Here is a 21,100-nt window from a genome sequence, read left to right on the forward strand (position 1 = left end):
CCATGCTGCTCACCGTGTTTTGCCTGCGCCGCGACCGCAGCGAGCTCACCTTCTCCCTGCAGGTGGACGCCGATTTCGAGCTGCAGAATTTCCGCGCCCTCTGCGAACTCGAGTCCGGCATCCCGGCGGCCGAGAGTCAGGTCGGGGCCCGCTTCCCTCGCGCCGCCCTCGGGGGTGCGCGGCGTCCGCCCGAGGCCCGCCCTGCCTCTGGGGGGCGGCGGTTCTGCGGGGAGGAGCGCGTCTTTCGGGGCCTTGGATCCCGGGAGTGAGGAAGGCAGGGCCGGCTGGGGGCTCCTCGCCTCCTCCCCCTCTCTCCAGAGAACGATTTGAGGCTTTCCCCCCGTTTTCTGGGCGCTGTGGAGGCGGCTGTGGACACTGCGCTGCTCCCACACGCGGAGAGCCGCATCGCACCCGGTGCTGGGGTCACAGAGCTGTCCGGGCCGCGGCGTGCTGGGGGGACCCTGGAGGGAGTTTCTCAGTCTGCTCTCTGCCCTTTGTCAGTTTGTTCGCAGGCGTTGTGCAGCTGGACAGAGCAGTGTCAGCTCTGTCGCTTTATCTCGGTCCTCTTGGCAAAGTTCGTGAAGTTTTGTTTTCTGAAGTTTTTGTTTCGTGAGCCCTTTCTCACTCTACATTAAGAAAGTGTTTTTCCAGTCAAGTGGTTATTAGTCAGCAATGGAGGACTGTGAGACAGGAAAGCTGCGTGCCCTGCTGAGCAGGTTCCCAGTGCCTCATCTGGCTTCAGACTGCTTTCCTCTGCCCTCGTGAAGCTCTGATTTTGCTGCTTAGTGATGAGAGGCACAGTGCTGTCTGGTTCTGAGACTGACATGCTGGTGTGTGGGGATAATCGTGCAGTAGAACCTGTGCTCAATATTGTGTGTGCCAGGAGTAGCTGAAGGCAGTGGTTTGAGTTGGGAGACACTCCTGAGAAAGTGTAAGGAAGTGTTGATGTAGGCTTTAACCCAAAATGAAACCATTGCCTAACTTGTTTTTCAAAGCAGGAGTAGAAAATCGAGGTTATGTGGGTTTTGCATTAGGAAAAAAGCTCTTTGTCTATGAGAAGTAGAAAGAGACTATAGGAGTGTATATAGGGCTCCTGCCTTCTGGACTTGCCTGCAGTGCTGTGTTACAGCGGATGAGGCACCAGCATCTCTGATGACTCCTACAGCAGGTGACAGGGCCAGCCCCTGCTATGTGACAGGGATGTTCTCTGTCCTCAGGAGGCTGTGAGCGCTTTGTGGCTCAGTGACCTTGTTTTCGGAGCTGCCCCTCTTGCATCACGGTGACCTGTCAGCTTTGCATCTATTTCAGGATAGCAAGGGGTCACGTACTTCTGTGAGTGCTTTTGCTGGGAGTTCCCTTTGCATCTTTGCTCTGCTGCAACTAAACTGCTGCAGTTTTGTGATTACAGGCACTACAGGTAACGTGGGTCAACTCTGCTTTTCAGGAGTGCTTCTGCTTGCTTTCTATTCACCTGTTTATACATTATTCTGTTTCCTTTTTAATTTTTTTTCCAAGTATGAATTTATTGTTCCTTCCCCTGCTCTTTCTGACCGGTGTTTGTGCAGTGTTCTTTGGATCTTCAGTAGAAAGAAGGCTACAGAAACATGAATTATCAGTGAAGCTGTTGTGTCAAAGGATTTTGCATGCCTAAACTACCCCCCAAAACCAGGGGACAGTGTGGGTCCTCGTGTTGCACCCATCAAATTTGGTTTTACTGCACACAACACTCATTGCTTTATGGTAACACTTATTGCTTCCTGGCACAAAAAAGAAGATGCTTTTAATAGCAAGGACCGTGCGGGGTGCTGTAAACCAGAGAGTGTTAGTCTGAGTCTTTATCTTTTGGTGAAATTCATTCTGGGCACTGTAGTTTGGGGTGGAGGTGAGTGCTGAAGCCCATGGCCTTGAGGCATCGAGGACTGGAGGGTGGCACAAGATAGTGTGTGCAGCTGCAGGTGGGTTGTGCTGATAAGGGGAAGTGTAGCAGGGAGAGTAGAGGGGAAGAAATTTGGCTCACTGTGTTTTCTCTCTCGCATCGAGCAGATGTCTTTTGTGGAGAAGAGGAGGGAATCTGGAGTTAAAACTGACTTTTCTGTGTTGTTTTGGCAGTGGTGGTATATCCTTCCTCTCTTTATGTGTATATGTTGGGTCGATTTGTAGCCTTTGTGGGCTTCTTTTTTGAACGAGGAATGTTCCTGCTGTGTGGGCTTTACTTTGGTGACAGCTGATTTCATGACTGGGCTTTCTTGCTTCATGAAGACGTTCTTCCCAGTGCCAGGAGAATACATCTGGTGTGTGGTGTGGCTGCCTGCTTCCTTGCATGGGTTACCTCTGGATGAGCACATGCTGTGGCTGCCCGGCTGGCTTACGGCTCTGTTTGTATGCTGCAAACCGTGTAATTGGAATGCAGCAAAATGAAATAAGTTCATTTTAGCAGCAAAGTGGAATAGGTCAAAAGTGTATTAAGCCATGCTGCTGATGGATGTGGAGTGAGTGCTGAGCACTTAATTCACTGTCTGAGGTGCTAAGGCCGAATGTTCGTAAATCCAATCCTCGCAAGATGACAGAGGTAAAACCTCACTTAAACTGATTAGCTCATGTCTCTTAGAGCATCTGCACAGAGAAACTGTCATTTAAGATTTGTGCGTGCAGCTGGAATTTGCTGCAAGCTTGCTTTCTCTGCAGACAGCAGTGCTAGTAGTCAGGCCGTGTGTGGTATGCGTGGTTATGTGAGGGGATGTGCCCATCACGGGCCAACCTTACTAATGCCAGTAATGCCTTGCAAACCAGCAGAGCAGCATCTGCATGCTTTAGTGTAGTTTGCAGATGGGTCTGTATTCACTTTGAAGGGGTCTCACAGGCCAGTTGTGTGCAATACCATTGATGCTGTAGTTACTGAGAGGGTAGAAACCTCATCTTTGTTTCCAATGGTGTGTGTTTTCCCTGTTCTGATAATTCTGGCACAAAAGCCTTAATGCTTAGCAGATACGGTTACTGGGATGCCAAAGACACATCTTCAACAGAACTCCTGTTCCTTTAAAGAGAATGGCAGAGGTTTTGTGGAATCAGAAGCCCAGAACATCATTCTTGTCACAGGCAAGTCTTATGACAGTGCACATCTGCAGTAATTGCCTGTTGAAATTTCAAGGAAGGCATGGAAGTAATTTAGGACATCTGTAGGTATTACGGATCTAATGTTAGTAGAAACGTTCCCATGATGGTTATTCGTTTTTTATCTCAGTATGTTTTTGTATTTGTTGAGTTAGATTAGAAAATCATAACAGAAAAGGATGTGACTTTGTGTATTATAGTCAGAAGAAATTGATTCCTTGATTCCTGCCACTGGTTGCAGTGGGATGTTTGGAAGCTGGTGGTTTGGGTCTGAGTGGACTTACATCACTGAAGTAAAGCAAAAACGGCTGAGATACTCACAAAGGTCTCTGTGAAAACCAGTTGTTTTGGGGAGCTGTGTTCTGGGTAATGGAAGAAATCGTTGCTCTGTAGATGATTCAATCCAATATTTGTCCTGATGGATGCTGCCTGCATGTATACAGTTGAGTCTTTGGTTAGGAAAAGCAGAGCTGGGTGAAGATAACGCTATGGGAAGCAGCCACAACTTGGGTAATAGCAGAGATGTGATTTTGGAAATGTGTGGCAAACAGGTCTGATGTAAGCTGTTCTTTCCTTCAAAGATCTTGACCTCTAATTAAGAGACAAGCCTTTCTCTGAGGTGCTGAGCTTTGAGAAGGGATCGCTAGCTTTGGATAGGACAGATGTTGGGTACTTGTCCAACCAGTTCATGTTGAGGTCTGCCTGTGCCTGAGGTCGAGGTGCTTGGGCAGGGTTTGTCTGTGCCTCTGCTGAGGACTGCACGCCTGTTCTGAGGCTTGAGGTCGGCCCACAGGAGTGGCTGAAACATGTTTCTAAAACGAAAGAAAATCAGATCCTGATCTGCTTGGTCACACTGGTTGTTTTCTCCTTGCGTTCTCCCCATGAGCAGATTGTCTATGCGGAGAGGCCTCTCACTGACAACAACAGATCCCTGGCCTCCTATGGCTTGAAAGATGGAGACGTGGTGATTTTACGACAGAAAGAGACCATAGAGCCACGGCCCTCGATCCATTTCCCAGGTGAGAAGTGACGCCTTTGCTCTGAGCATCTGAAGGTTTTGCTGTTATCTCATTAGTCTCTAACACCTTGCTAGGCAAAACTTCAGAGGGAGGGTGGCTGTTGCTGGGGGATCTGCAGAATTAGCTGAAGGACTCATCATTTGGTGATTCTAAGAAAGCAAAGAATGTTTCACCATTCTGGGGAAGTTCAGAAAACTCATGTAGCTTGTTCAGAACGGCAGTTTCTGTAGAGGTGTGTGAATGTTCATATGGCAGTTCCTTTCCTGTTCTGTGGAATGGTACAGTAGTGTGTGCTCTGTGTGGCTCAGACACATTAAGGGGCTCTTGCAGTATGTGCTCCCATCTGTATTCTGACAGATCGAGAAACTGCATCTTAACAAACCCAGGTATGCAGTCATGCACACAAGCAAGAGACTCCTTGAATATTGTGAGTGCACTCCTGGTCTTACCTCTCTTCTGCCTTCTGCACTGATTCCTATCAAGTTCTCGCCTTGAAAGGATTGCTGGCTGAGGAGGTCTTGGGTGAAGTTCTTGTCCTCCTGTGGCTGGAGAGTTACCTGCAATGCACATCTGCAAAGTGGTGTCTTTTTTTTTTCCTCTTGAGGTTTTGTTTTGTTTTTTAATTTTCAGTCAGAGAGATTGAGAAGTGCCTTAGGCACTGGGGTTAGCCTTGTGTTCTCTCCGTGGTATTCACATTTGTGAAGCTGGAAATAACTAGTCGGTGATTCAAAAAGTGCATTTCTGGGATGCAGAGCAGGCCAGTTACATAAAGAAATGCCAGCATCCCTCACCCAGCAACCTGGCTGTGTGGCAGTACACCTGTATAATCAACACATATACAGAGCGGTGTGGTTAGGCTGGTATCTACAGGTCATATAGCTAGAAAGATTATCATGGTGGAAAGGTATAATTAAAAATAAATGAAAACGCTCACCCGTGTCCTAGGCTCACAGAAGAACTCCAAAGGGAGCAATGTCCGGGAAGAGATCCTTCCTTAGCGGCAGTCAGCCCTTACATGGGGTCTAGGAGAGGTGCAGCCAGGCTCCACCCCTTCTGCTCAGACAGCTAAATTGCCTTCACCTGTGCTCCTATGGTTGACTTTCTGCTTGCCAATCAGAGGTTCAGGCCATGATTCAACAGTTCCCATACAGCACCTGTTGCAAACTGCTGTTAAAAGGACCTGATCTAATAGCCTAGCATTAAGACTGGCCTATCCTTCCCGTAGTTATTTTACTTACATTTTTGAGCAGAACTGCAAATAAGAAGCGCTGATGCATTTGACCTCTTTTTCCTCCAGGCCTGCCAAGGATAGACTTCAGCAGCATTGCGGTTCCTGGGACGTCAGCTCAGCAGCGTCAGCCACCAGCACAGCGCCTTCGCCCGTCGCCTCCCGATGCACCTTCGTTCCCTCAGGGTTTGGAAAACCCAGCATTGCTACGGGAGATGCTGCTCGCCAATCCCCACGAGCTGTCCCTGCTGAAGGAGCGCAATCCGCCTTTGGCAGAGGCGCTGCTCAGTGGAGACCTCGGTAGGTTGGGTTTTTTTGCTGCACGAGGCGGTTCAGAATCTGTCTGAGCCCAGTCCCAATACCAGTTACAATACTCACGGGCTTTTAGCTGCCTGGGGTACTCACTGCTGGCTTATTGATGGTGCTCATGCAAGGCACTGGTTGGAAGCACTGGTGGCAGAGTTCCTCTCTTTCTAGCAGTTTGGGTGTGTTTCTCCAGCTTGGCTTTTTGAACAGCCTCTGTCCTCTGCTTTGAAATACATGCATGGATTCGTTGAGCTTGTGTGAGTGCAGGTGGCTCAACTCCTGATTTTTTTTTTTTTATTGCTGAGTCTCTGAATGCACTGCTTCCACTGATGTGCTGTGTTTGCAGCACTCCAGAGCTCTAAGACCATCTCTCCTTATAGTGGTTAGCTGCTGAAGAAGCAGACATCAAAGAGAGAGTGGAAAAGGAACAAGTAGATGGTGTCTTTAGGGAGCATTCCCATTAGGAATAGTCGTAAATGTTTACATCTCTCTTAATCTTGAAATTGTAGTCTTGAAGTGGGCACTTCACACAGCACAGATGAATTGTAGTACAGTGTCCCTCATTTTCTCTGCAACTGATTTTGTTGTCTGATTAAAGCTTTGAACTCAAGTCCCCTTTTAAGTATGAAGAATGGTGTTTTGGGCATTGGAAGATGTCCTTCTAAGCCTCTGCAAGTCTTTAGATAGGAAATAAATCTGGTTGAGCTTTGGGAAATGAATGAAGAGAAGAACCATGTAGCAGGCTTTTTCCCTTTCAAGGTTACATGCTAGTGATTTATCTGTTAAAGAAGGGAGCTCACATGGATGTTGATGACTACTGCATTTTTTACTTCTGACTTCTGCTCGTATCTCTGCTAGTTAACGTGTGTTGTGCTCTGATGTTTCTTCATGCCTCCTTTGAGTGTTGCATCTGTAGTACAGAACAGTTTTCTCATCACCCTGAGAAGAATGTGCTGCTGCTGGCATGAGATGCGATGTTAAGCCAGGACACCCAGATCTGGCTCACCTGCTGATCTGTTTTGTCTGTCGTGCACATAAAGCTTTATCTCAGGTGTGCATTTTTAGTTCCAAATCGCTGCAGTGGGATGCCAGAAGGAAGTGCTTTTATCTGGTTGTACTCTCATTGTTTTGTACTGCTGCTATGAGTGTTTGGGCACAGGACCAGTTCTGTTCTAATTCTGATGTCCAAATGTATGAACAGATGTGTACCATGTGGCTGTGCTGGGTGCATTGTGGGCACATCAGAAAGCACCTGCTCCGTGAAAACTAATTAGATAAAAAAACACCAGAACAGCCACCAAATGCTTTCCTGAGGATGTAACTATCTCTGAGCCAGTAAGTTTCTTGATGGGAATTGCATTTCTTGAAGCAAAACCACAACCTTCTGTGCTTACAGAAATTAATTTATTGCCAAGTCTCTTTGACATATACTTGATCAGATCTAAACAGTAAAGAATAGTTAGAGGCCACCTGAAAAATGTGCAGCTAAACCTCCTGAAGTAAGTGTCTCTCCTCGCACCTCTTGACTGCAGAGGTAGGCATTCATCTTTAGGGATAATAATACCTATGTTGCTTGGGCTTAAGTTCTGTTCTTTTTTATGCCTTTGAATCTTGAGTTTGCGCTTTGCTGAATTTACAAACTGTTATTTTTCAGCAGATTGCTGAGTGGAAAACGTTTGCAAGCTGTTCTTGTAGATGGGCCATCTTGTTCAGAGCTATGAAATCTCACTTCTCTGTCTGTTGGAAATTTTTCAAAATACACATTCACAATTCAAACAAGAAGCTTGAGGGAGAGTTCTGTATTCCTGATATCTGTTGCAGGTGTTTTTTTCCAAATTTTTGGAGTAGTTTGTAGGCAACCCTTCCTGCAAAAGAACAGTGAATTGCTGTTTTAATAGCAGCTCTTACTTTTAAATACTGTTTCTTTTTTCCTCCTGCCCCACTACTTACCCTTTTTTTTTCCTACAGAAGAGTATGCACAAGAGAATTGAGTTTGTTCCCCACTGGCATTGCAGTGTTTGGGTAGTGCATGTTGACACAAAAAGAAGTGTTTGCTGTGGCAGAACATGATTTGTAAGAGTAATTACCAGTAAAAAGCATTCCTGTATGTCTTTATTACTGCAGATAAATTTACCAGGGTATTGCTGGAGCAACAGCAGGACCGAGCCCGACGGGAACAAGAGAGGATCCGACTGTATTCAGCTGACCCTTTTGATCTTGAGGCACAGGCCAAGATAGAAGAAGATATAAGGTAGCAAACCAAAGTCACTAGCAGGCTTTGGAGTTCTTCATGGTGGTTTTTTTCCAGAGGGTGCTTCCTTCCAACTTGGAGGCTACAAGGAGTGTGTTCAGAAAGCAGATCCTGCCTTAATAGAGATATCTGCCTTCGGGGTAGTGCTTTGAGCCACCTTTGCAAGTGGTAGGATTGAGAACTGGGGACATGTGGTTGTGGACAGATGAAGCAGCAGCACTGCTGTCTGTGTGTGTGAGGTCTCAAAACTGTCTAAGTTGGGCCACTCTGAAACCAATAAAGAGTTGTGGAAAGCAGTGAGTTTGAGTTTGCTTTTTACTGAATAGCTGCATCCTTCAGAGGTGGTATTTATGTGCCTTGGATTTATGTGTTTTGAACCTGAGAACCTGTGCTGGTCTTTGACCTGAACTCTTTGCACAGCAGTGGAGTGTCTCCTCCCATTCCGGACTCTGCACCTCACTGCTGTCAGAAGAAGTCTACAGAGACATGTTCTGCTCATGAGCCCTTGTTCCCTCTGTCTGTCTTCCACATGTAATTGCATGGGGGTGAGGCATGATTTCTTAAATGGAATGATGAATCCTTGAGCTGGAATGTGGCTTGCAGTTTTGTCCTCGATAAGGAAACGTCTTTCTGACATGGGCTTATTGTTGATCATAACCAAAATTAATTTGTGATAAGTCATTCTTGCATCATGATTGACAAGGTGTTGGTACTGGATAATGGCTTAGCATAGCAGTGCTGAAAAATACAATGTGTGGATTTGTAGGTAAATCATTGCTTGGAGGCAAAGGAATGCTTTCCTTGCTCAGTACATGAGGGAGAATTGGGGCTGATAAAGGGAATATGTCCAAGGTTGTGCAGCTATTGGGTAACAGTTGGGCATCTAGCAGTCCCCAGATTTCACAACCTGTTTAGTATCTCAGGTTACTGGAACTCTTGCTTAATCAGCTGTCCTCTGCCTGAGATTGATTGGGAGTTCCTGCAGGCATCACAGTTTCTTGAGACACATCTGTTCTTCAGTGGAGCATCAAGAACGGAGAAACAAAATCATGGATTCAACAAGAAAACTGAACCTGCAAATCAGCTGCACTATATCTGATTTAAATGGAATAGCAAAAGACAATACAGTGTGAAGCTCTTTGTTTCACAGGCCAGAACAGACTAGCAGCAGGGTAGCAGGGGGCTTTAGCTTCCACGTGAGCCAGGTCACTTTAGCTGCTCTTAGCTGTTTTCCTTCTGCACCAAACAAACACATCTACCCATCCTGCTGTGGGAAGGCTACAGAAGATGCATGAGAGGAGCTTGGTTTTACCTTTGCCGTCTGAGGAGAAAACGTGAAATGGCATTAAAATGGGAAGCCAGTGTCCTTTCACAGATAAAGCTGTTTAAGATGTAGTCAGTGTGGATACCCATTGCTTTCAAGGTTACTGTCAGGGCCACGATGAGATTCTCAATCAGTGTTTTTTTCTGTAGGCTTGAAGTTGCAGCGAGGGGCTTGTGTTCGTAGCAGTGTTCTCACTGCAGTTTCAATTATGAGCCTCCTTTCCTCTGCCTGAGAGATGCAAAATACTAGGGAAGTGCTGGAGGATTTTAATGTTGAGCTGCTCCGTGCGATCCCAGTGTTGTAGCTACTGGCAACATCTTCATCACATGCCCTGTTTCCTTCAGAGTGACTGATTTTTGCTTATAAGTTCTCCATGTTAGCTCTGTGATTATGGGTTTCTTGCAGACAGGTCATCAGGTGCAGGTGTGCTGCAGTGTGAGCTGTGCAAGGTGTGGGAGGAGCAGTCCTCCTGGCTGCGAGGGAAGTGACTTGGTATGTCTGGATTAAGGAAGGATCGTTACTAGCAATCCCTCTGCTGGGAAGGCTGTGTTTAGTTAAGCAGTGTTTGGTTTAGAAATGATGTTTGTAGGTAATGCAAACTGCAGCAGGTGGGGTTATCAGGTCTCTAAATCAGAGGGATGCTCATAAGGGTTTGCTAATGAGAGAGGTCTGATTTTTTTTTTTTCTCTCCTCTGTTCAATCCAGGCAACAAAATATTGAAGAAAATATGACGATAGCAATGGAAGAGGCGCCCGAGAGCTTTGGCCAGGTGGTGATGCTTTATATTAACTGTAAAGTCAATGGACATCCAGTGAAAGCTTTTGTTGACTCAGGTGAATTACTCCTGCTTTCATCTCTTTCTCCATTCTCATTTCCCTCATTGAGGGAGAGAGTAAACACTCAAAATTTTTGCCTGAAATATTCCTTTTTAGTTATAAAGCAGTGTTTTACAAGATTTTAAAGCACCTAATTAAAATCTCAGAACAATGTGGGGTTCAAGGCAAACTGCCAGTTGTGGAGACTGTTTGTGGAGCAGCACAAATGAGTGCTTGAACACCCCAGGTCAAGGCTCCTGTGAAAATCTCTGGTGCCTGATGGCTGCGATGCGAAAATGGTCACAGCCATGCGTGTGTCTTATCTCAGTTTACAGATAGGGGAATTTTGCCAGCCTTAGTGCTGTACCTCCCATCCACCATGTTAAAGTCGAAGTACTCAGAGCTATTGCAGCTCTGCAGCAGTATGTACCTTACTGCCCACGCTCATCTGTGAGTGTATACATCGTAAACTCAAAGCAGTGGGTTTCATTAAGAAAAAAAAGCCTTTTATGCCATGACACAGTTGCCTCATGCAGGTGATGTGGTTTCCCTGCTACTGAGTCCAAGATCTTAAGCCCTTCCAGGAGAGTATTTTAATTTGTGATGCCCTGTCAAGACTTAACACAAATTCTGTTGCTGCTAGGTGCCCAGATGACCATTATGAGCCAAGCTTGTGCTGAAAGGTGCAACATAATGAGGCTGGTGGATCGGCGGTGGGCTGGGATTGCTAAAGGTGTAGGCACTCAGAAGATAATTGGTAGAGTGCACTTAGGTAAGTACTGCTATTCTTAGCTTTAGCAACAATTCTGACTTGAACCTTCTGTCTCATGTAATTCTTTTAGATGAGGGAACCTGCAGCTCCTGCAGTTGAGAAACTGTTCACTCCAACTGCAGAAGTGGGGTTCATTGGGTTGATTCCCAGGAGGGAATTTCCTGCTGGCAGTGTGAGTTGCACAGGAAGAGTTCTAAGTTAGTGGAACATTTGATCCTCTTCCAGGAGGAGAAATCTGCATGTGTGTGCAGGTTTTCTAGATGAGAGAATGTTGTCTCTATTGTGTGAAAAAAGTGGTTCTTTTTGCTGTTCTTGCTTCTTAGGCTTGTGCTCTAATGAACTGTATGTAGCTCCTCTAGCTCTGGGTTGGAGGCTTAGATGAGCAGTACTTAAGGCTCTAAGACCAGAACAGCTTTGATAATAATTTACTACCCACGACCAATGTAGGCCCTGGTGTTTGCCTACAGCTGGGCTTTTGACCAAGGCTGTATATCAAAGTCCTGATGTCAGCTCTCCCCAGTGTGATTGCGCAAGCCTTTCCTAGGGGATTAAATAGCAGAACATGATGTGTTGCACTGTAGCTTGCAAGGTGGTAACTCTTCTCCCTTGTGTTTCAGCTCAGGTTCAGATTGAAGGGGATTTCCTGGCGTGCTCTTTCTCCATCCTTGAAGAGCAGCCCATGGACATGCTTCTCGGACTGGACATGCTTAAGAGGCATCAGGTAGCAAAACCAGTTTTGAAATAGTTATTCAGTTTTTCAATTCCAAGGTACTAAGCACAGTGTAAGCACCATACCTGGGAATGTTGTAGGATTTTCTGGGAAGAGAAAATAGTAGACTATTTTTCAACCAATCATGAAAGAAGTATTTATGCAATGTACATCAGTACAATCAATGAATATACAGATGATATAGTATATCCAGGAGCTTGGCTGATATAATTATCATATTGGAGTAGGAAAAGAAAGACACTCACCCTATTGTGGGCTCACAAAATAGACTCCAGTGGAGCAGATCTCCAGAAGAGATCCTTCCCCACTGGCAGTCAGCTCTTAAATGGGTCTAGGAGAGGTGCAGCCAGGCTCCACCCCTTCCTGCAGCACAGGTGAATTGCCTTCCTGTGGCTGACTCAGTGCTCGCCTCAGGTGGTCAATCAGAGGTTCAGGCTGTGATTCAGCAGCCCCGTACAACATCACAGATATATGTATAGGGTGTTTGGCTGTTCCCTGAAGTTTTTTGCTCAGATCAAAGACACTTCAACTGAATGCTTAAATACAAAACAAGTCAAATGGAGGCCTCTGCTTATAGCTGATGCTTTCTGTTCATTTTGCATAGTGCTATGAGCTGCTCCCACTGGAAATGGATTGTTCAGCCTTGTCTCTTCTTTTTTCTGGGAACTGAAGTGCTCTATGCGTGCCCCTGATGTCTCAGTGTCTCTTTTGCAGTGTTCCATTGATCTCAAGAAGAACGTACTGGTGATTGGCACGACTGGCTCACAGACCACTTTCCTCCCAGAGGGTGAGCTCCCGGAGTGTGCCAGGCTGGCTTATGGGGCTGGGCGAGAAGATGTGCGGCCAGAGGAGATTGCAGACCAGGAACTAGCAGAAGCAATACAGAAGTCTGTAGAGGAAGCAGGTACTGTAATGAGCTCAGATGAAATTAATATATCTGCTTGATTTTCTTGTTGTGCATCAGAATCCTGTTGACAGTCACTGGAAGATCCCTTCTCCTTTTCTCAGTTTCTAGATATAGCCTAATGCAGCATCAGTAAGCAAAAGATGGAGAGAAAAGGGCTTTGTTCCTGCTTGTTGTATCTAATTGCACCAATCTTTTCCTTTCTGTATAGCAAAATCTGTCTGCACTTGGGCATGCTTGCTGTTGAGTTTGTGCTCTTCTTGCAACTTTCTAGCAGCTCTGATACCTTGGTCTTCAAAGATAAGTGGTTATTTCTGGCACCTATTCACCTGGTTTGAATTGCTGTGCCTAGTCAGGAACACAACTCGGTTATGTTTTAGCAGCCTCGCATAAGGGCAGTATTGAGGTGACTTTCATCAATCTGATTCTTAACAGATACAGCACACAAAAATAAAAGAGCCCTAGCAGTAAGTACAGATCTTAGTACATGAGGAATAGCAGTCTCAGCAACTACTCGAGTCTTATGTGTGCAGTGTCTGAGACTATATCAGTGTCTGATTGCTGCCCCTCTGCTGAGGAGCTGTAACGTAGCAGTGTGCGTTAACTTACAGCTTATGCCCACCTATGTTTCCAAGACAGTGTAAGTTCACGGCAGTTTTCAGAAACACGCAAAACACTTTGCCATGCTTAAGCTGATAAAAATTGATTTCCTGAATGATTTTCTTGCTAATTTTTAACTATAGCATGATTAAAAATCAAAGTCTGATAACTGTGTGTGTGTATACACGTAGAGAGAGAAATATAACAAAATTATAATACACTGATTTTTTTTTTCTTTAATACTTACCACTTGCTGCTTGATTGTCCAAAGTGTAACGAGTGATGTTTTTCTTTTTTTTTTTTTTTTTTTTGCAAATAACCAGTTGGCTTACATAAGAAGAGCACACATCTTTTTTTAATTATTTTCTTCTATTTTAGACATGTAAGCTTCCCACAAATAGAAAAGGAAGGCCAGACTTGAGTACACCAGCAAGAAATGATTTACATGTTTGACTTTCTAAACCAGTCTTTGAATGCTTATTAATTTAACTTCCAGCAAGTAAAGAGGATAAACAGAAATTTGTCCTTTCCCTGCTGAATTTTGACATCCCTAGAGGTCAGGCTTGTTGGATTGGGCTCATGTCTCTTCATATAACATGGAAAATGTGGAGATCAGCTCTTCTCCAGTTGAAATTGCAGACATTGTAGTTGGTTGGACTTAGCAAACTGGTGAAAGGATCAGTCAGAAAGCAAACCTCTTCGTCTGAAACAATGTGTCTCTGTAACTACAGCATTTTAGGCCAGTGCTTTGAAATGAGAAGTGTCTAAAATGACTTTAAAGCTGCTTATATACCAAAACAAAGAGACTTTTGCTCAGGGTGATCAGTAGTCTACTATTTCTATTCCTAGAGAGCCTTGGAGAAACTTAAAAGGTTTATGACAATAGGAAATTGATTTTGTATGTTTACTTAATACCTGTAGAACAGTAATGCACAAAATTAAGGTAGGTCTCATTTAGATGGACTGTATGCAAGCCTTGGACCTCTTACAAGCCTTTGGTTTGCAGGAATCTTGTTAGCTGTATTCTGAGATGTCAAAATATGAACTCAGACCCTCTCGCTCTCTTCCAAAACTACTACCTGCTGCTATATGGCACCAGAAAAAAGCAAGAGAAAGGGCTGTGAACGAGAGGGGGAGAAAGAGAGCAGCATCAAGGAGCCTCAGCTTCCCACAAGGCCTGTGATCTTTCATAGCAGCTCGAGTGATATAAAAGAAATCACTCTGTACGTCCACAGGCGATCATGTGCAGCTTCTCATCCAGGCAGCCTTGATGTAAGAAAGGCATCGCCTCCACATGGAGGCGACTCAGACTTTTTCTAATACAGAGAGGAATCTATCCCTGATGATGCGCTTTGTGGGAAGGAGTTTGTTCCTGGTGTTAGCTGGATGGTATCCTTGGTGAGGCTGGGATTCAGCTCCTTTGTATACCCTGTGAAGAGGATGACAGTGAGTCTCAGCGTGAGCTGAGAAGTGCTTGGCAGCATACCAACTGCTTCTACCATCAGAGTGGTTGTGACTCCCTGATGATCATACCCTGAACACAGAGTGAAAAGACCATTCTGTTTCCTCTCTAAAGTACTGGCCTGGGAGAGAGCTTGAACATAATACTGCTGCATAGAAAAAGATATCTCTTGTTTTCATCTGTGTTCTGTGTCACAAGCCTCTTTGCCACCCATGTCAAAGATGAGCAGTCTGAAAATGTGCAGGATAATGCTGGATTTTAAATATGCCAACACTGCCAAGTTGTTGTAGCTTCATTAAGGTCAGATGTGCAACCAAGAGAAGAGATTTCTCTGGTACAAGATACAGCAGCAGGTGCACAACATGTATCGATTGGAAGTGCGGTATCACAGCATTCAGTACACTGTTTTTATCCCATGGAGAATAAAAGAAGCAAGTACCTGAGGTGAAAAAGGCTGACTTCTTCCATGACACAGAACAGGAGGCACATCCTGGCTGTACACGAGCATGGTTAGTGCTCTCCAGTACTCCTGGATATCTGTAAAAAGAGAAGGACTTGAGGTTAAGCGGTTGTATATGCTTGGGACCTTTGAGTTTGGAGACCTTTGGGATGGGAAGGGGAGCATATGCAACAAATCATACAGCACAATCTGAATAACTGTTTGGGTATATGACACAGAACAGAGTAGAACTTTAATGGAAGAATGGATGCTCTTTCAGCAAAGGTCAAGTTGGTGATTTAATGACAACTTGAAAGCTGATATATTAACAAGACTAGACCATTAGCAAGATAAGCTCGCTTATTCAGTCTAGCTTGATACCTAGACCCAGTGTGTAGTGGTCTGTAGTGGTCTGCAATTAATCTGTCCTCCGTGTGGAGTAGGAAGCAGTGAGCTTTTTGACTTCTGGCTGTCTGTTTCTTTGCTTTGTCCTTCAGTACCTCAGGAAGCAGTTCCTTTTTGGGATTTCTGCCCTAGGATCTTTGTTTCCCACTTGCAGCAAGCTGATGTTTGCTCATCTTCTCTTGCCTCTGCTGGCATGACCCCCTGCAGGGCAGTAGCAGCTGGGAGTGCAGTCTGAGATGCCATTTCATGTCTCATTTCACTGAAGCATGTCTCCTGAATGTGGCTGTGCTGGGAACAAACAAGCACACTGCTAGACATCTTCCTTGTGCTGCAGATATGTTGTCAAGTGTGTGTGTTGCTCGCAGACCACTCTGCAGTGTACGTAATGCAGAACAACCTTTCAACTGTTCTTCAGCAGGGCTATTTTTGATTTGATATAGCGAATCACCTGGGCAGACCTGCTATTGGAAGCCGGGAAACATGAGGAGCTCCTGCTGCTCATGTGCTGTCTTCATGGATGGTTGGGGAGGGGAGCTGCAATTTGCAGGACTATAACCATGCATGTCTTGTGCTTTGAATGCTAACACGAGTTTGGTGTGTTTGTTTCCTAATTCAAACAGAACGTCAGAAGCCTTGATGCATGTAGTGTGTGTTTACTGCAGCTGGAGTGGGCCACAGACCAGGTATTTACAGACATCAGTTCATAAGCTTTCACTACAATATTCACACTACTCGCAGCAAGACCATCCTCCCTTTGAGCTACTAGGGAGAAACCTACATGATGTGAAATTACCAACCTTTTAAGAGTGTGAGAGAACATCCTGCTTCATTTGGCCAAAGGCGGCAAACCTGGGTTGCATGTATGAGGAAAGGTGGGGCCTTCTGTTCATGCAAAAGAGAGCCCTGTAACTCTGACCTTCCATCCCGTTCCTTCCAAGTGATGCTTCTTTCTTACCTAAAACACTTCTGTTGCCTCAGCTTCTGTTGAGCAGAGGCAATGATTTCTTTGACAGTTCAGGGAACTCATACGCAACACGTACACACATATACACAAAAACAAACCTCTGGAAGCTGCTCCAAAACTGTATGTCCTAATATAAGTTTGAAGTGGATCTGATGAGCTTAAATGCCATTGTGCTGTTATATGTATATTTGTGTGCTGCTTTCTCGAAGCAGCGTACTGATGACTGCAGCCATTATATTACAGCTTCTCCAAGTAATTTTATATCCACAGAATTTCAGTTCAAGCTGACATCATATGAAGGATATTTGCTGAGCTCTGGATATCTTGTTTTCTAATCATCACGTGCCTTAACATGCTAGAGAAGAAAAATTGCTTCTCTGGATGCCTTTTGCTGCCATTATTGCAGCTGCGCTGATTAAGCAGATGTAAAAGTAATGAGATTTTTAAGCCTATGGTCTTGATTTAAAGAGAAGGTTATGGCTAAAAGAAAACCTAAAGTTATTTTTAGCTTGTGCAAGCCATCTATGAAGTACCCCTATGAAGTACTGTGCACACGTATCACATTGAAGTCTGCTTTCTATATTGCAAAGAGGAATTTAGATCTCGCTCTGCTTTGAAAAATAAACAGGGATGTTGGGATTTCATCATCTTCTCATTGATATAATTGCTCACTTTGAAGTTTAAATATCCCCTAATTGTGAGCTCTCTAATTACCCTAGAACTGGCTTTTTGTCTTTCGTTGTCAGTAATGAAGTGTCTGCAGGTGGAATGTAGTTCTGGATTTGCACTTGCTTATACTTAGAGCTCTCGGGACTGTCTTAACAACTTCTTGCTGTAACTAGTGTTATAAATAGAGTGGTGCTCTGGTGAGTAATGCCCAAGTGGAGGTAATATGCCAAGCTGATATGTAAACTGTTGTTTTAGCTTCTATTCTAAAGGCATGGATACTTGAAAACTACTGTAGAGAGCCTAATTTGCAGGGGGTTGGACTTGATGATCTCTAGAGGTCCCTTCCAACCCTTACAGTTCTGTGATTCTGTGGAAATAGTGCTGCTTCTGTGTCCTAACTACTTTTTTTTTTTCTTTTTCTTTTTTTCCCTATCCTTATGTATAGAGAATAGTGACAAAGAAACTACCTCACTGGAAATGCCCTCATTACCAGCTTCTGATGGGTTTCAAAATCCAGTCCAGTCTTCAGGACTAAGTTCTAAGATCTGTAATCCCACAAATCAATTACTTGATCGATCTGTCTTTGCTCCTGCTTCAACTTGCTTATCCAAATCTAGCCTCACAGAGCCCATTGATCCTAGAGCTGTCAAGTCAGTTGAGTCTTCAACTGAATGCTGGATCACCCCAGAAAAAGATCATCCTCTTGCATTACAGCATCTTTCCAATAACTCTTCCTTGGCAAATAGTGACCGCTCTCTCCAGACAGAGGAGGTGAATTCTTGCAGTCCAGCTTGCCTTTCACAGAAGACGCTTGAAGAAACATTTCTTGCTCACAGTCTAATGGAATGTAACACTATAGAACAGGGCTGTGGTGAGGAACCTCTTTTGAAAGTGACAAAAGAAAATAGTTTGACTGACAGCACTACTAAGCTTGGGCAAATAAAAGATGCATCTCTGCCTTCAGAACTAAAGGAACCAAAACAGAAGAACAAGTTTGCCATAAACCATCAGATGTGCAAAGAACCAGAGAAGTTTGAGCATCTGGAGAAACAAACTGACAAAACTGACCCAGAACATCCTGGCAACATTGGTGGGGTTGAGAAACCTGTTGTGGAAGAAGAGGGCCGTACAGCCAGTCAGCCAGGAAGTCCTCCTGCAGAAATGAGAGAAGGTAGACTGGAGAAAGCAGATCTTTCCTGTGTGAAAGGGCGTATCCAAACATCCTGTAGTTGTGTGCACATGGAAGTGGATACAACTGAGCATTCTGTAGCTGAAGTGCACACCTCAGCAAGCAAGCAGAAGTGGCAAGCCGAAAATGGAAGGGCATCTGACCTGAACTCAGATGCCTATTCTATGGAAGTGGAGTCACTGAAGTCTGCAACTTCCCTGAGTGATGCAGTTTCCACCTCTGATGTGTTGCAGTCTAAAAGCACCAGTGAAATCCCCACGAAGTGTAATGAGTTGTCCAATTTAACAGCTGAACACAGTTCTTCCCCCTCCGTCATTCATCAGCAGGACACAGATCTGGGTAGACATTTAGAAGAGCCATGTTTCTCTCTAGCATCAGCCTTGAAAGAGCTTCACAAACTCTTGATCAGTTGTAAAGGAGAATGTAAACTTCTTGCATCTGAAGTCTCTCAGCTGGAAATGGTTCACAAAGAGCAAGTACAACAGAAGGGGTTTTCTGAAGATGAGTGGAAAGTGTCAGATCCAAATGGTCAGCAACAGAGTAGTTCCTCCTTTAATGTGAGATATGAAGGTGGAAAAGCAGAGGGGAGCCAGCCTTGTGATTCTAGCATAGAAAATGTTAGTCTTAGGTCTGTCACTCACATGGAATCAGCTCCTGGAGAAGATGCTTTAGAAATTTCAAAGTTTTCAGGTAAGAGTGATTCGATTGCAGGGACATCTGACCAACAAGAGAGCTCTGAGCAGGCAAAGGTTTTGCCAGAATGGTTTCAAAGTCCAACTTTGGAACAGAACACTGTTTCCTCTAAGCCTGCTTTGGATGAAGGTATATCTCAAGATACTCGGGCATCACTCACAAAAGCACCTGAGAGAAGCAGCAGTTCTGCTCCTGACAGCCTAGCATCATTGGGTGGGGGTGAGGAACCACTGCGTAGTCCACCTGCTGAGTCCACCGAACTTCCCTTGGTTGCTTCACCTCGTGCTTTCCCTGCAGCTGATGTTGATCGAATCCTTGGTGCTGGTTTTACCACACGAGAAGCTCTGGAGGCTTTGGAACAAGCAGATGGGAATGTAGATCTTGCTCTTCTCATTTTGCTAGCCAAGAGTATTGTTGTTCCTACGTAACTGTGGAAGAGGGGGTCTTTTAAAAGACATACCTAAACTACACATTGTAACGTGCAAGCAGAATGTTGAGCCAGAGTTTTTAATTATTTGCAGCCAAAGTAACTTGTCTCTTCTGTTTCACTTGTTAGATTTGGCCTTTTGAAAGAAAGAAAATGTCCTCGTATTGCGTGAATGGGATAGCTTTTAATTATACATACTGGATTAAAATTAATGTTTTTATTTAAATGCAAAATTTTTGAATAAGCTCCAGTGTTATGAATAAGAAAGAGAAGCCATTAAGATCACCGCCCTGTCCAGCGCAGAGCAGATTGTGAAATGAATTGAGAGTGTGTGTGTGTGTGTGTGTGTGCGTGTGTGCGTGTGTGCGCACAGCCAGTGGCAAGGCACATGGTGTTGTACAGAGCACACTCTGAGTCTGGTATGACACAGATGCAAAACTTTTCTAAATGGGCTTTTTGGGTTTGTACTGTTTTCTCTCTCCTACAACTTATAACCAAATGTCTGTGATGCTAATGAAACAATTGTGGCAGCTACTACAGGTGCCCACAGGTGTGTAAAACTTTGCAAAAGGAATGGGAGGGTGTCAAGTGTTTTTGGAAGCGCGGATTTGTGTTTGCATGGGGAGAGCTGATGCCTGCTTTTGACAAACCCTTTTGTGCTCCTGGGCCAGTGTGTTTAAGTTTACATCGTGGGGATAGGGGATGGAGAGAAAAAGGGAAGGGAATATGGTTCTAGCAAAACTAAGAGATGTACTGACTTACTTGAAGATGTGCTGATAACACATAGTTGTAGGTGGGGAGGGGAAGTAGAAAGGGGAAAAGAGTATTTTACCATTTTTTTTCTTAACATTGCCCGTATCTTGTTCCTCTCTACAAAAGAACAAGCTCAACCGCTTAAGGCAAAACCTTGATGATGAAACCTCATAACAAAGTAACTGCGTGTCATGGCTTTTAATTGCATCTATCCTTGGAAAATGGATTCTCTGTGTGCTGCATGGGGTTGTGATCAGCAGAATGAAGAAATCTGCTTTGCACTAGTGTATCTTGATGTTTGGGGATGATCAGCCTCTCAGAAACTGCAGAAAGTCTGTAGTGCCTGATGGACTACTAATTGAATACCTCTTAAAGAGCGAGGGCTCCCAGGTAGGGCTTATGGAACACGCACTGACGTGGCATCTGTGTTACAGCATTATGACCTTCCAGGAGGTCCTTGGGGAGCAGCCTGCCTGATTAGGACTTGCTGAAGCTGTGCTGTAGGCAGCCCTTACCAGATGCTTTTTTTTTCAGGGGAACTACTTCAGGGGTTTTGCAGAGCCTCAAAACACTCTTGGGGTTGGGAAAGGAAAGCATGGTTGAAATATGATACCAAATTTTAAGTAGGAACTTTTACTTAATCTCACTCATGAAACTCTGAAGTGGCTCCCTGTGAAGCGTTCATCTTAAAATTTCTGCTTCGGAGCCAGACCTGAAGTAACTGATGAGCAGTGGCTGGAAACATGACTTGTTCATCGCTTCAGTTGTTGTTGTCCCAGACCTCTCCCTGGTGTTTTGTTTTCCCTACTCCTTAGCAGATTTGCCTATGTGTATGCCAAGCTTTTCTTTCATATAGAGTAGTGCTTAAAAACACAAATTTGGTTTCAGTTGTGAGCCTGCAGAGTTGTGTGTCTGAGTGGTGGTCATCAGATTCTTCTTAGGTGCTTGGGTAGCCAAGATATCCATTATTTTCTAAAGAGCTGTAAGGCATTCTTCTGTTGGAAGCAGCTTTTGCTTGAGTTGTGGGTGTACCAGTGAG

General features: G+C 44.6%; 1 protein-coding gene across 4 annotated transcripts; it reads left to right on the forward strand.

The window, feature by feature from the left end:
• The first annotated feature begins 2 nt into the window (after positions 1–2).
• Positions 3–20,490, forward strand: LOC100550621 (protein DDI1 homolog 2). 4 transcript variants are annotated; one of them, XM_031556674.1, is made up of 10 exons: positions 3–140; positions 4,001–4,130; positions 5,428–5,658; positions 7,789–7,915; positions 9,945–10,072; positions 10,698–10,826; positions 11,444–11,547; positions 12,271–12,460; positions 15,987–16,049; positions 17,445–17,581. In XM_031556674.1, the coding sequence occupies exons 1-9, from the start codon at positions 3–5 to the stop codon at positions 16,001–16,003; spliced, it is 1,194 nt and encodes a 397-aa protein (XP_031412534.1). In that variant the 3' UTR covers positions 16,004–16,049; positions 17,445–17,581. The 4 variants fall into 4 exon arrangements, with proteins under 4 accessions (XP_031412534.1, XP_010721171.1, XP_010721172.1 ...); XM_010722869.3 differs by lacking the exon at positions 15,987–16,049 and having other exon boundaries at positions 17,445–20,490; XM_010722870.3 differs by lacking the exons at positions 3–140; positions 15,987–16,049 and adding an exon at positions 280–3,096 and having other exon boundaries at positions 17,445–20,490.
• The last annotated feature ends 610 nt before the right edge of the window (positions 20,491–21,100 follow it).

The sequence above is a fragment of the Meleagris gallopavo genome, chromosome 23 (genome assembly GCF_000146605.3).
Source record: "Meleagris gallopavo isolate NT-WF06-2002-E0010 breed Aviagen turkey brand Nicholas breeding stock chromosome 23, Turkey_5.1, whole genome shotgun sequence".
NCBI classification, from domain to species: Eukaryota; Metazoa; Chordata; class Aves; order Galliformes; family Phasianidae; genus Meleagris; species Meleagris gallopavo.

What these genes read in the sequence shown, in the direction of transcription:
- LOC100550621 (XM_010722869.3), top strand. Translation starts at nt 3, where the DNA reads ATGCTGCTCACCGTGTTTTGCCTGCGCCGCGACCGCAGCGAGCTCACC. An exon ending in TCCCGGCGGCCGAGAGTCAG is followed by an intron (nt 141 to 4,000) that starts GTCGGGGCCCGC and finishes CCCCATGAGCAG; the next exon opens with ATTGTCTATGCGGAGAGGCC. An exon ending in GAAAGCTTTTGTTGACTCAG is followed by an intron (nt 10,073 to 10,697) that starts GTGAATTACTCC and finishes TGTTGCTGCTAG; the next exon opens with GTGCCCAGATGACCATTATG.